We start from the raw sequence: 15,477 nt of genomic DNA, 5'->3' as shown, positions 1-15,477 counted from the left end.
TATCTGGCCTCTCAGAGAACTATGCCTGGCAAAGCTCATCTGGGGGGCACTGTTCCATCTAATGTTTGATCTCTTTTAACATTAGTGTTGAGCGCGAATATTTAAAATGCAAAATTTTACCTCGAATATTGGCATGTCTCCATTTCGCGGATATTTAGAATATAGTGATATATATTCGTAACGCCGAATATTCAAATTTTTTTTCTGACTATGCGAATATGCAAATATTATATTAGCACTTCCAGTCAGAGGACACTGATCTCTCCCTTCTTTTAGGTGTAAGATATAATTGCGCTTGCGCACTATGCAAATTTCATTACAAATTTTTGCATGTAAAATAAAGAAGGGAACGAACATAGCGAATATGCGAATTTTACGACCATAGGACGAATATTCGGCCATATATTCGTGATATATCGCAAATTCGAATATGGTCCCTGCCGCTCTTCACTATTGAACATCTCAGAGTGTTGTAAAGTCAGTTTTGCAGCAGCATCTGGCTGAATCGGCGTGTTGTGGCAGCATGGGCAATAAAAGTATTGAGAGAGCTCATGTGGACTTTGAGGATTTGAAGGAGGTTTCTGATGACACCAATGCATGTTGTGATATTTGCATGTTAAGCCTTTACCTCAGCCTTCTCAAAGTTTTGAGGGTCCAGTGTCCCCTCTTAATAGGGGGGGGGGGGGAGGGGTACTGTCAGAACGCACAGGGTTAATCTGTCCTGAGTTTTTGTTTAACTTGCTTGCTAGGACTAAGCCTCTGTGCTTCTGGGTGTGGTTCAGTTGAAGACTATCAGAGTCCTCCTGCTAGATGCTCAGGTGTATATAAAGGAAGCCTTTTCCATTCAGCGTTTGCCTGTGAAAGAGCTTGTTTCATAGTAACTAGCATATTTTTCCTGTGTTTTGCAATTCTGATATTGATCTCGGCTTTGCTTTCTGACTCCTTTTCTGTATTAGAGAATTTGTACTCCATTCCTTCCTGGTTTTACTCTGTTTGTGGGCTTCCTATTCAGTGTGTGTGTGTGTGTATTTTCTGTTAGTTTTTGTGTGCATCCAGCTGTACCCAACCTGTTTTTTTTTTGTAGTTTATTATTTTGACTACCGACTGCCATTCCTTATTTAGTAAGGGACCGGCGCCTTGGTTGTGGACCCGCTGCCTAGGGCTGCACTTAGAGATGACAAATTTATGCAGGCTAAAGTCAGCAACTGCCAAGCCGAGAAGTTCGTGACAAATCGAATCACTGTAACTTTGCTCATCTCTAGCTACACTCTATCCCTGCTCGACGTGACAACATCTGTCAAGCTATTCTTGGGTTAAAGGGGTACTACCGTGCTGACAACTTATCCCCTATCTAAAGGATAGGGGATAAGTTGCCTGATCGCGCGGGGTCCCGGCATTGGGGACCCCCACGATCTCGCACGCAGCACCCCGCTGTCATCAGGCCCCGGAGCGAACATCCGCTTCGGGGCCGATGATGGGGCCGGTGATCGTGATGTCACAGCTCCGCCCCCTCAATGCAAGTCTATGGCAGGGGCAAGACCACTGTCTCGCCCCCTGCCATAGACTTACATTGAAGGGGCGGAGCGTAACATCACATGGGGTAGAGCCGTGACATCACGATACTTGGGGTGCCGCGTGCAAGATCCCGGTGGTCCCCAGCGGCGGGACTCCCGCGATCAGACATCTTATCCCCTATCCTTTGGATAGGGGATAAGATGTCTAAGCACCGGAGAACCCCTTTAACAAAGAAAGCTGAAGCCTAGGAGACATTATAGTATCATACACTACATTTTTGGGGAATCTGGACACTTGATTCAGACTGAATTATTTGGACCAAGTTGAACCTGACCGAAATTTAGGCCCAACATTTGTCAAAAGAGGCCTTATAAAATGAAAAGGTTAAAAAAAATACATAAAGCAGCATTTAGTGGTATGCACTAAGGTAAAAAAAAAAAGAATTGTGAGTAGTGGGTAAGCAATGAAAGGCATTTATTAATATACTTAACTTTCAATTTCTTGGAGATTAATAAGGTTTCTCAGAGTTTTAGTTTATTGTAACTTTGCGGTCATGCAACTAGTTTATTTCAAATAAAAATACAGTACAGCATTTTATTACTAAATGTTATATACAACAAAATGGCTATTAATATCTCATAAAATAATATGCCTCTAATTTATCAGTAACCAGGCTTTACATGCATTAAATGAGACAAAGCCCCCAAGAACCCCACACTTTCAATCTCATCCCCTGAACTGAAACAACTTTTTTGGGTTAGCTCTTGGAGAAGTCATTAACGCAGACGGTTACTTACTTTATTCGTGCCCTTTGGATGTTTACTTTATATGTGATCAATGAAGGTCATGAACAGTACAGCTGTTCGTGTGTTTAAGTGTAGTTAGATTGTGTTTGTCTGTCATTGTGATTGATAGTAAGACCACATCAGAAATCCAGACGTTCACGGAGACAGACAATGCAGCTCTAAAACTCTAAAAGGGGTTGTTTCCTCTGTTTTTCCTATGTCCTGGGATATTTACTATGAATTTCTCCTACAGACTTTAGTGCAAATTAGTTCATAATGGTGCAATGGAACTGAGTGGTGTTTTCCTTTTTTAACACTTTAAATTGGTCTGTTTTCACAATAGTGATGTGATTGGGTGACATTCAGCACAAGTTGGCAAATATTGTTGCTAAATTTTACAAATCGGGGCACATGAAAAACCAACCTAATCTTATTGAAAACATTCCTATACACTAGCCAAGAAGCAGACATTAGGGCAGACCTGGGCATTGTACGGCCCGCGGGCCACATACGGCCCTTTGATTGGCTCTGACCGGCCCGCACTGACTGTCGGGCCGTACAATGCCCAGGTCTGCAAGCAAAGATGTATGTAGTCCAGCTCACTACCTCAGCCCGTCGCGCCAGGACCAGCGTGGGCAACACCGACTGGAACCAACAAACAAAAGCAAAATGTCCAGCGCGAGTATCAAGGAACAGGAGGTTTTATTCAAATAAAAGCCAAAAAGACCAGGAGAACATGACAAGGTGACGCGTTTCGGTCCTAAAACTAGACCTTAGTCATGCCAAGGTCTGCATTAGGGTTTGTTTTTCACGTTCTGTCTGCTTAACTAAGGGTCCAGTCAACACTACACATTTTCAGAACAGATTAACGACTTGTGTTCGACTGTGGTAAATAGGGTGTTGGATATGCATGGTCTATGAAGACAGCACATTTCCCTGTGGTCCTAGCACCAGCTTATTCTGCCGGCACCTGCTAAATCGATATCTCCACCCGGAATAATCTCTGGGCAGAGATTCCTTAGTGTGAATGAGCATCAATGCATAGAGATTTTGTAAACCTTAGTAAATCTGGGCCAATGTGTACACAGAGGAATAATTATGTATTTCATTTCCCACTCTTAATTCTGACTTAATGATGGGCACAAATAATGTTCTGTTATTTTCACAGTACTGAGGCACATTAGCTCACCGATCCAAGGCCACATTAGGCTCTTTCAGAACTATTTAAGAAGGCTTAGGGACAGTATATAGGTGGGATACACCATCATTCTATGGGTTCTAGAACATTGTGATGGACTTCTGCAGATTTCATGTAAATATACTCTCTGTTTCTGGGTGTTGGAAAATAAGCCAACAATTTTTGCTTTTGCATGACATAAGGGAAGACGGTGCAGTGGACTGAATGCAAAGTCGTATTTTAAATAATTGGATAGACAGCTATTATTTCATCCTTTTTTATTTATAAATTACTAACATATTCCACATTACTGTACAATGATACTTTCCGGGGACCCATAAAGAACTTAACAAAAGCCTAGATTTATAACATTCTATTACAGCAAATGGAATAGATTTTGATAATACAGTAAAAATACAGAATTCTGTACAAAGCTTCATCTTTATCAGCAGTTTTTTTTTTTTTTTTAGAGATTATATGTGTGTTAGCAAAATACAATCAGGTTAAGCATGTAGGAAAATATATGCAAGAGAAAACTAGTATTGCTTACATTTTCTAGAACAAGCTACAAAAATAAAGTTCTAAGTAAAGTTGGGTGAAAGTTCTAGAAAAGTCCTATATCTGAACTGTCCATTTCCAAAATAACAAATAGGTAAAAGACAAACTAGTATAACAAATATAAATATGTTACCACATTGTAACAGTACTTTTATATCTAAAAGGTAAGTAACAAATACCACATCTGTCTTATGAAGCATGCTAATCAAAAACTGGGTTAGAGATGTCACAACTATACATGAGAGGTAAAACTCTTCATACTAAATTATAACAAAACAAATTGAATTTGCATAATAAATAAATTTAAAATGGCTATTCCATAATTTCCCTTAAATTATAAACAAAATGCCCCTATAGAAAATTAAGAACAAAATCAATTATATATCTAACAACAGTTTTACTTCTTTACAGTTATGAAAAAAATTTATACTATGCAAAAGGTTTCCGAAAATGTTGCACTTCTTTACTAACAACATTTCTGTCAATTGGAAACTCAAGTGACCTGCCTGCCACAATTCTGAAGATGGCATCAATGGGGAACTGTTGATGCCATTAAAATGCAAACTAAACCATATTACTGGTCTGTTCATCTTTTGCAAATCGACAGATATAGACTATGTCACCTTTGTAACACCTATAATAGACTAACATAGTGGCATGAAGTGCTATGGGAGCATTTGTGGTCATACTGTACAGCATTATTACTCAGACTGCATAGAGGCATAATAATGCTTTCCATACAGAAGATGAAAAAAAAATCAGTTATAGTCCATTAGATGCCAGAGAACAACAGTATTCTCATTCTACTGTGTTGGTTATTTTTACTTGAAAAGAGCCAGTTACTGGCCTTAACATTGCTGGTATGCTGTACTTATTAATGGAATTTTATCAAGAAGATGTGCAATAAAAGTTAAGTTGTATCATTCTGTACTTTGGTTATAAGCCAATGGAAAGAAAATGCAGATTGCCGATAAATCCATTCTCATATATAAAGGGGTTATAATCAAATGGTGCACTAGACATCTATTAAATGGGCACTGTCAGATACAAAAACTTTTTATATGTTGTACATCTTGGCAAAACATTAACCTTTCTAATATACTTCATAAGAAAATTGTATTTCCTTTTTATAGAAATCATTGCTTATAAAATCATGGCTTTGTCCACGCTGAAGCACAGGCATGGAAAAAGTCCAGTAAGTGAGGGTGGGCTATCACTCTGTCTGATAGGACAGGAGAGAGCACAGAGGAGTCCTATCAGACAGGAGAGAGCACAGAGGGGACCTATCAGACAGGAGAGAGCACAGAGGAGTCCTATCAGACAGGAGAGCACACAGAGTTGTCCTATCAGACAGGAGAGAGCACAGAGGAGAGCACAGAGGAGTACTATCAGATAGGAGAGAGCACAGAGGAGTACAATCAGACAGGAGAGAGCACAGAGGCATCCTATAAGACAGGAGAGAGCACAGAGAAGTACTAGAAACCCTCACTTACTGGACTTTGTCTATGCCTGTGCTTCAGCTTGGACAAAGCCATGATTTTATAAGCCATTATTTCTATTAAAAGAAAATGGGGGAGATTTATCAAAGCTGTCTATGTCCCACATCAATATAGACCAAACTACAGAGGGTTAGGCCGGTCAATTGTGCGCCTAATTTATCAAAAGTCATATGGCTCTTGATAAATTCTGCGCACAGACTTCAGGATCTATGGTTTAGACTGTATTTAAACCTGCTTCAGTATGGTCTAACATTTCAGTGTACTTTCAGCCAAAGCGACTGGTCGCTGAAAAGTCTCTTGATAAATTCAGCACCAATGCATTTTTCCATCTAAAAAAGACTAGAATGCATCATGTTCTAAAAAAATCCTCTAAAGCAAAAGTCGCACATATTTAGACTGCGACTTTCTGTGCGACAAATTTAGATGGGAAAAAACAGTCTAAATCCTTTGATAAATCTCCCCCAATGTTGTTATGAAGTATATTAGAAAGTTTAATGTTTTGCCAAGATGTAAAACATATAAAAAAAAATTGAATCTGACAGCTCAAGGATTTTAATGTAAAGATTGACTGTAGAGATGAGTGAACTTACAGTAAATTCGATTCGTCACGAACTTCTCGGCTCGGCAGTTGATTACTTATCCTGCATAAATGAGTTCAGCTTTCAGGTGCTCCTGTGGGCTGGAAAAGGTGGATACAGTCCTAGGAAAGAGTCTCCTAGGACTGTATCCACCTTTTCCAGCCCACCGGAGCACCTGAAAGTCGAACTAATTTATGCAGGATAAGTAATCAACTGCCAAGCCGAGAAGTTTGTGACGATCAAATTTACTGTAAGTTCGCTCATCTCTAATTGACTGGTTCACAACTTTCTTCTGTATTGGCCCATTTTGTCATTTGGTAAAACTCATGACAAATTACCAGTTGTTAATGAGTGGCACTGTAGACCACTCCCCTCAATTCCTTTATGGTCCTGCTCAGGAGATATGTGGCCCCTAGATAGGTTGTGTATTACAGTTTAATTGTGCATTCTTATGATACATGCAAATGATATATGGAAACTTGTTTTTATACTTAAAGTGTAACTGTGGCTTCAGAAAACTTTTGACAAGAAGTACAAAAACTTGACCAATTTCTATGACTTTTCCTAACCCCCCACCAATTACTAGAAATAATGGGGAGAAGCACCTTGCTGCATACAGACTTCTCATTCATTCCAGGAATCAGGAGGGGTCTCAGCATCCAGACCCCCATTGATGAAAACATTTGACATGTCAAAAGTTTTCTGAAGTGACAGCTACACTTTAATGGTCAAGATTAAACAAATTAAAGGAAGAAAGAGTTATCAAAAACATAAGGCTTCATGAACTGTTTTGCGTGGCTTAGATATATTGCATAAAGCCTGTCTGGCAGCACACAAAGTCCCTAAAGCTTCATGCCACATTTACTGATGTATGATGCTTTTTTTTTTATTTTATGGAGATAACCTCCCCTAGAATCAATTGTCCTCGGTACTATCACAACTGACAGAACATGCCACATTTTTACTGTTAAACTCTGTTTAAATTGAACAGAAATAAGCACCTTTGTATGCCTCCATTTTATATCACAAACACATGCTGGTACAATTGGAGGTACATAGACTTTTCATGGGTGCCGCACTATGGCTCCATACAACAGAGTTTATATTAACTCTGTTACACAGGTTTGTTGGCCTTACAGAAAGGATTGGACTCATGCACACTATCGTAATTGTATTGACAGTAGACAAATTCAACTTGCTGTATCTAGCAATTCTAAAATGCATGTATTTACAAAGTAGACTTTCCACTAAATGCCATTTGAGTTGATATTTTCTTTTCTTTTTATTATTTCAGCAGTGCTGATGAAAAGTTTATTTTTGGAAACCTTTCAACAAATGCGACACAAACAGCACATCATAAAATATAAACAACTCAGAAATAATTTGAGTCTTTAATACACATTGAAATAAAGAAAAAACAAACGAAAAAAATGGGGGTACATTTTTTTTTTACATCAAATCAGAGTGTAAACCAAAGGTAAAATATATTTGTAAGAATGGGACATGCTTTAAGATGAATGGTCTGCCCAATACCTCTTTGAGGTAGAATCTGATTTAAAAAGGAAAATACCATGCTATCTTATATCAATTTTGACCAAGGACATTTGTAAAGACAGTGTGGCCTCATCACAAACCTTACTTTGACTTTCTTCTGTCATAAGAAAGGGCTGTCCAGCACTAAAAAAAACATTTTAGAAAAGGAACAGGCTGACCTAAAAATAAAAAAAGGCATTCTCATCACCGATCTCCTACTGATGACCCAACGGTGCCTAATCTCCACTTGTCAGCTCTTCCTGGTCCATGTCACGACACAAACAAAATGCCTGCTTAGCCAATGACTCATAACAGCGATGACCCACTTAATTCAGTGATTGAGTTGGCAATTCCTGTGTTGAGATATGCAGAAAGGGCTGATCAGCAGGAACTTGTTACTATCCGAACATCGGCTATAATGGAGTAGGCAGGTAAGCATTTTTTTTTTTAAGGCAGCCTGAGCCTTTCTAGTGCTGAGAATCCTCTTTACGTCAAGGGTCCAGTTCATGAAGGAAGGGGAAAATATTCCCTAATACCCTCACTTGACTACAGGCATTAAAACCTATCCTAGCCTAAATAAAGCCATCAGTAACAGCATTATAAAACTTCTTGGCTTATCCTGAAAACATTATAGTTTATTGCATGCATTACATGCAGTTGTCTTGATCTTTCATCTGTATTTGTGGGAATGAAGGTAAATTCATCTGCAGACCGGACAGCAGCAAGGCAGAAAGACCACTACATTAAATATATATATTTAAAAAATCTACAATATATTTCCTTTAGTCTTTTTAAAACTATATTTCCCCTGGCAACATATAAAATGTCCCGGTGATTAAGAAAAAACAAACAAAAAACTTTTGACATGTCACACTGACAGGTCAGAAGTTTTCATTGGTTTGGGACTTAGCGCTGAGACCACGATGATCATTAGAACAAGTGGGGAGAAGAGCGCCCTGAAGCACTTCCCCTGGTCAGTGCAATCTCAGTCCAGTTTCTTTAGAGGGGCTCCATAGAGTTATAATGGAGCCCAACTAGAGCAACTGGACAGATTGCTGTGAACAAATTAGTAGAGTGCTCTAATGATTGGTGGGGTCCAGCACAGATCTTGACCGATCTTCACAGACATGTCAAATTTTTGGTTTTCAAAATGACATGAACAATTTGAGAGTTGTTACACTAAGAAGTCACAAGCATCAACTGATTTAACATGACATAAGGTAATAACTCCCAAATGTTGTACTTTGCAATCATTTTTCTGGTTAGCCAATAAGGTATCACTTGTACAAGTCTTTTTTGACTAAACATGACATTTTTTTGGCTTACACAGTAGTGCACTATGTTTTGCTGTACATCATGTTCCTTAAATAAGGCATACTGCATCCTATTTAGTGTAGCCATGTTTTAGCTTTTTTTATTAGTATATTTTTCTAAAAGTATCTTAATCACATATTAAACAATAAAACCAACATTTTGTACATCTTCCTTCTTCTCTGGTCACTTCATGCATAGTTTGACGCCATTTGTGTCATATCTAGTACACATTTGCTGCTTCCATTGCAATTTTATTCCTTGTGAAATATTAACACAATGGCAGCCATAACAGAGAGCTCCTGAGGATTGAGTATATAAACCACACAGCCAAGTTTAGCCCTTCCGTGCATGTCAACCCATTGGATATACTGGTTTTAGGAACATTTTTAATTTACTCTTAGGCAATAACACTTTTAAAAAATAGTTAATAGATGGCACGTATGGTTATTCAGTCTATTTTATATTATACAGTAGGGTCAATGACATTACTGCTTTATGGACACTTCCAAAGGCATTCTTTATGTACTGTTTTGGGATTTCCGTGACCACAAGAAAACTACCACAAGTTTTTGCTTGCCTTTCTTAAGACCCTTTTCTAAGGATCCAAATAAAGAAAGATCTACCAAGTAGATACAGAGCAGTCCTAAATAAACTCTCCTCGGAAAGGGAGCAAATTGGAATTTTGCTGTTGCCAACGATAACGCAGCCGAGACAAAGGCTGATCCTCCACATTCTCAAATTCACTGAAGCCCAGTTGGTTGAGGACTTCATAAACTCCAGCTTTGGATGCAACCTGCAAAAAATTAAAATAAATAAAAATCAAATCAATTAAATATGACTCTTCCTGGGCATCTTTAAAAGTCACAAGTTTATAGAGATTTAGGAGTTGATTTAGGTTTCACAGGACATTAAGACTTGATAAAAAAAAAAAATATAAAAAAAAAAGGAATTGTAGAGTTGGGCTCTTTTACGTTTTGCTTTATACACTATAGAAAGGCTTTATAATACAGCCGACCCCTGTCAAATAAAAGTGCCAATCTACTGCCTCGACCATTCAACAGCTGCACATCACCTATTACATGAAGCAATGTCAGCTGGCAAATGAAGGTTAAAACCATGAAATCAGCCAAACAAGAAATTACTAGTTCGTTGGCTGATCACAAGGTCTGTTTCCAGCATTGTAGTGCACCCTCAGAATTGCAGAGACCAGAGTCCATACAGCACTGTATAGGTATCCCCCCCCCCCCCCCCACAAAATTCAAACAGATTATATAAAAGTAAACATTTCAGTATCTCAATAATTGGATCTGATCAGTAAAAAAAAATCTAGGTTATACGTTCCCTTAAGATACCACTGGACATATTCCAGTTGAGGAACCCAAGTCTTGATGTGTCACAGCTGTTTTGGTGGCACGAGAGGGACCTACACAATATTAGGCTGGTGGTTTTAAGGTTTAGGTTTGTTGGTATGTGTGTAATATATTTTAGATTATACTTCTATGTATGTATATGTAATTTATATCAATTCTGCTAGACTTTGAAACAGGTACATCAAATTCCAAAACATCTATTTGGCTAGTATGTAATGTGAGGAGAAGGCAGCAATGTATATAAGTTGTATCAAGTTAAAAAATCAACAGAGCTCTTGTTTCCTGTCACTTTAACTACCTTGAGATGCAGAAAAAGCAATTGTGAACGGTAGGGCCAGTCACTTTTGGGAGGCAAGACACAGGAGTCCGCATATTTGCCATCAGCACATTGACTCTCAGGATCTGGAACAGTGTATCATATTCATGAAACATAGAGAGTAACAATTGGCATCTATAATCTGCACTGCTCTACTAATAACTGTTTGTAGCTGCATCACGCCAGTTTCTCATAGTAAGTAATGGAAAAATGTAATTGCCGTACTAAGGATACGTTGCAGCATCCATGCTGTTGATTCTGCAGTCAACCACACTTTTTTTTGTGCGCATCTACATTCAGATCCTGACCGCGTCATCATTGTTTCTGCTGGTCTGTGTACGGCTGGGGCAATATTCAAGGAGACACTAACAGCTAACGAAACTATGATACAAATGCTAGCCTAAGGGTAGGTTCACACATGCCATATTTTCAGCAGCAGATTTTGCTACCTATTGACTTCAATAGGTAGGAAAATACACAGCAGCAAAATACAGCATGAGTGACCCTACACTATGGGTACATTTACACCAAACTTCCTCTTGTGAGTTTGAGCCGCAGCAGAATACATTGACTTCAATGGTGGAAAACCTGCAGTAGTAAAACTGTCTGTAAACCTGCCCATGTGAGTGTACCCCAAGAACTTAAAGGAAAGGAAACTCCATTTAGTTATACATTTCTAGGAAGAATGAGAGTAGAACGATGTGGCTTGCCATGAAAAGATGAGTTACTATTTAATAAAACATACATGTCAAGTGAGCCAACGAGTCCTCTTTAATGGTTATTAATTCACATGAAATAACAATTCTGGAACATTTTTTCTTATAGACAGTTTACAATATGGATGCCGGATGGTCAGAAACGCATGGGTATCGGATGGGGGAATACATCTTGCTGTGTTCCCCAGTCCAGTCTGCACAATTATTGGATGTCAAATCTTACACAACTGATGCACATTTTTCAGCAGTTGTGGCGAGTTTTAGGCTGGGTTCTCAGAGCAGGACGCGGCGTATATGTGAACCCAGTCTTAAAACTTTTCCCTGTGCTGTTCCCCTACCAGGCTGGGTCCACACTGTTTTTGTAGCCTGTTGAAAGGTAGAGTGTTTCTTTGGGCAAATATATTATATAATAAAGACATCCTATTCGTGCTCGAGCGTCGGCAAGAGGAAGTGCGATACCATTCATAAAAGGGTGTGCCGGAAGTCCCTGCCATCAGTACTAGAGATGAGCGAACTTACAGTAAATTCAATTTGTCACAAACTTCTCGGCTCGGCAGTTGATGACTTATCCTGCATAAATTAGTTCAGCTTTCAGGTGCTCCGGTGGGCTGGAAAAGGTGAATACAGTCCTAGTAAAGAGTCTCCTAGGACTGTATCCACCTTTTCCAGCCCACCGGAGCACCTGAAAGCTGAATTAATTTATGCAGGATAAGTCATCAACTGCCAAGCCGAGAAGTTTGTGACGAATCGAATTTACTGTAAGTTCGCTCATCTCTAATCAGTACCATCCACTGTTAAGTCCTGTCATTTGCAACTTTTATGAAGATTAAAGACAAATTTTGCTGTTATTTGGTAAGTGCCACTTTTATTCTTCCGGACGCTTAAAACAGTACTTAATCTAATAACCAAGTCTGAGCGCAGCTTCCTCCCTTCTATTCTATGCGAACTTCAGATGGGACAGAAGGGATGGTGCAAGGCTAGATACAATGTGGATTTTCTGCAGCAAAAATTGTGCCAAAGGCAGAAGTGGATCCAGCTGGAAGGGGAAATCTAATGGTAGAAAATTTGCAGCATATGTGCAATGTGTGTTTGTGCCCTGTGTGTATTTTCCTGTTAATATAGTATCAATCAATCTATGTAGCATATAAATGACAAGTAAGTAGGTTTGCTCTTACTTTCCACTCTGTGGTTCAGATTTCTAACTTTTTACAGGGTTTGTTATACTTTGCACGTTTTGTTGTCTTTGGCACGCTTCTGCACATGTTACAATGTTTCCTTGTTGTCAGTGAAAATGCATAAGTTTATTAAGAGGGCGAGACTGATAGGAGTGAAAAAACACAAATACCTCCTTTCATGAAAAAATAGATTCAGTTCAGTTTCTAACAAAGAAAACAATATTTTGAGTGGTAGGATATTCACAGAATAATTTGTATGGAAACTCTTTAGCCAATAGAGACACTGTAAACCTAGAGGGGTTCCATAATACATGCTCTGTCTACACTCTGTTGCAAAAAGTGACAGTATTACGCTTTATTGTATCACTTTTCAACCTTTGAAAAAATTGAGACCCATATGTCATAAAATAACTTCTCACTTCTCCTATCCCCCGGCAATCCAACACAGCATCAAAGGTAGGCATCAGTCTCCGTTTACTAGCAGCCAACACATGAACGCTGCAGCCAATCAGTGGCCTCAGTAGTCACGTTCAGTACCACTGACACCACCACTGCATTGGGTACAGTAGTATGTATAATGCCAGAAGTACGGCACATGACCACTGAACACCATTTTCATCTCTGGATACCATTGTTTTGGTTTATAAAAATTTACCATAAAAGTGTAAATAACATTGTAAATACATTACTTAAATGGATAACCATGATTTTCAAAAAATTGTTGGAAGCTGCATAAAATAGATTTAAACAAAAAGGTTTTACTCACCCCTAAGTCCACAGCAGCTCTAGTGTTTTCCACTGGGCCTTCAGCACTGACATTGTATATGTGACACAGTATCCAATCACTGGCCTCAACTAACACACATGCTATACATTTGTGGTAGCTTGTGGGGGTGTAGGGTATATGGGGTGTAGCTGTGCAGTGATGAAAGGGTGCTGGTTTAACCCTTAACTTCGTGACGCCAGGGTGAGGGCTCCTCTGTATATACTTGTCCTATCGCCACCAGTCCCAAGAGCGATAGGGAGGAATAATAAATGATTGTCCACAACCGGAGGTTTCAGAAAACGGTCGGAACTTTTACTGCAGGTTTTATGCAGAGTTAAACAGGAACAGTCTTTGTACAAGTAGAGTCTGTTAGGATCCTGACAGTTGGTTGGGACCTTGTGAGTTTTAAGCTCAGGAGATTTATATGCTCTGTTCTGCTGGATTAAGGGGATTGAGTTTAGGTCCAGCAGTCATGCAGACTTTAGCGGGGAGTTGTATTGTAAGTTACAATTTGGTAGGTTGCACTATTATCAGGCTTCGGCCTGGTCTTGTCTTTGAAAGTTGCACAGATCTCTACTCTCTGCTAATCCGGAACCCAAGAGAGCGAGGATTGGCTGGCAGCTCCCTTATATGGGCAGGGGCTGGCCTTGAGCTCATTGGTCAATACCATCTGTCAGTCACTTTACACAACAGATTATGGTCTAAACATTTGACCTAGGAAGGCCTTTAGCATACCCAAAGAGAATTAACCTTAGTCACATGACTGAAGGTCCTGCGACACTATATACACAATTAAATATACACACACACACACACATCACAAAATTAAAGAAGGAAGAGGTGACTAGGGGCTATCCTACCAGGAGGACCCTGCCGGAATGGAGTAACTCTGGATTTGGGGACCAACAAACAAGGTACGGTATACCATACAGTACCGAGACACAACACATGCATGCAAAGACCACAAAGGCCAAGCACCAATATGTTAATGTATGTTATGTCACTGCAGCAGGTGCAACAGGGAACACTGGAGTGGTGGCAGATATAGTGATTAGTAAAGGTTTTTTTTGTTTATTTTATGCTAGTTCCAACCTGTAATAATTTCTCTAAAAATCTTTGACCATCCCCTTAAAAGGGGTATTCCGGGCAAAAACATTTTATCCCCTATCCTGCTGAGACCCCCCGCAATCTCCCTGCAGCACCTGCATTGTATGCGAATGCTGAATCTCCAGTTTCAGAAACTTCCGGGATTTCCGGCACTGGGGACGTGACATCACACCACACCCCCTCCATTCAAGTCTATAGACTTGAATGGAGGGGGCGTGGCGTGACACACGTCCCCAGTCCCAGAAACCCGGAGGTTTCTGAAACTGGAGATTCAGCACCCGCATAGAATGCAGGTGCTGCAGGGAAATCGTGGGGGGGGGGTCTCAGCAGCGGGGCCACCGCGATCAGACATCTTATCCCCTATCCATTGGATAGGGGATAAAATGTTTTTGCCCGGAATACCCCTTTAACTTGCACTAAATGAGCTAAAGTTTGTATTTCAGTCCAGAGCTACAGTTACAGCTGGACAGAGTTGACAAGGACATCCATCATAGAATACCTGACCTATTAACATGCAGGAAAATATTAAAGGGGTTGTGCGCTGCCCTGCCTTTCGGAGCTCCGCTCGCAGCGTCCGGAAGTTCATTACTCCGAATGCTGTGTGCGGGCTTCCGTGTTCGCAGCCGCCCCCTCGTGATGTAGCGCCCGCCCCCTCAACCAAAGTCTATGACCGCTGTCACGCCCCCTTCCCATAGACTTTCGTTGAGGGGGCGGGCGGGCGTGACGTCACGAGGGGGCGGCCACGAACACGGAAACCCGCACACAGCGTTCGGAGTAATGAACTTCAGGACGCTGCGAGCGGAGCTCCGAAAGGCAGGGCAGCGCACAACCCCTTTAATTCCAATTTTAAATTCCACACAGGAAGAGAGAAGCTACTATCATAGAACAGAGAACCCACACCCAGACATATAGGTTTTTATTTATTTCTATAAGACTGAGAAAACTTAATGCAGATATTGTAGAGAAATACTGGAAGATTCCAGCTCTAATGCCTGCTGAATTGTGAATGCAACTAAAAAGTGGATTATAATTCTGGCTTCAAATAATGCAGCGTATATCAAAGTTAAA

At 40.0% G+C, this 15,477-nt stretch overlaps 1 protein-coding gene across 6 annotated transcripts in view; it reads right to left on the bottom strand.

The window, feature by feature from the left end:
* Positions 1–6,315: 6,315 nt before the first annotated feature.
* The window catches only part of PALD1 (phosphatase domain containing paladin 1), a 323,546-nt gene continuing 314,384 nt past the window's right edge, over positions 6,316–15,477 (bottom strand). For all 6 annotated transcript variants that reach the window (XM_056530501.1, XM_056530504.1, XM_056530500.1 and 3 more), the window contains one exon: positions 6,316–9,752. In XM_056530501.1, the coding sequence (XP_056386476.1) occupies positions 9,603–9,752 (150 nt within the window). In that variant the 3' untranslated portion in view covers positions 6,316–9,602. The remainder of the gene's footprint in view (positions 9,753–15,477) is intronic.

This window comes from Hyla sarda, chromosome 7, assembly GCF_029499605.1.
Source record: "Hyla sarda isolate aHylSar1 chromosome 7, aHylSar1.hap1, whole genome shotgun sequence".
Lineage (NCBI taxonomy): Eukaryota > Metazoa > Chordata > Amphibia > Anura > Hylidae > Hyla > Hyla sarda.
This window is presented reverse-complemented; position numbering and strand designations above follow the sequence as displayed.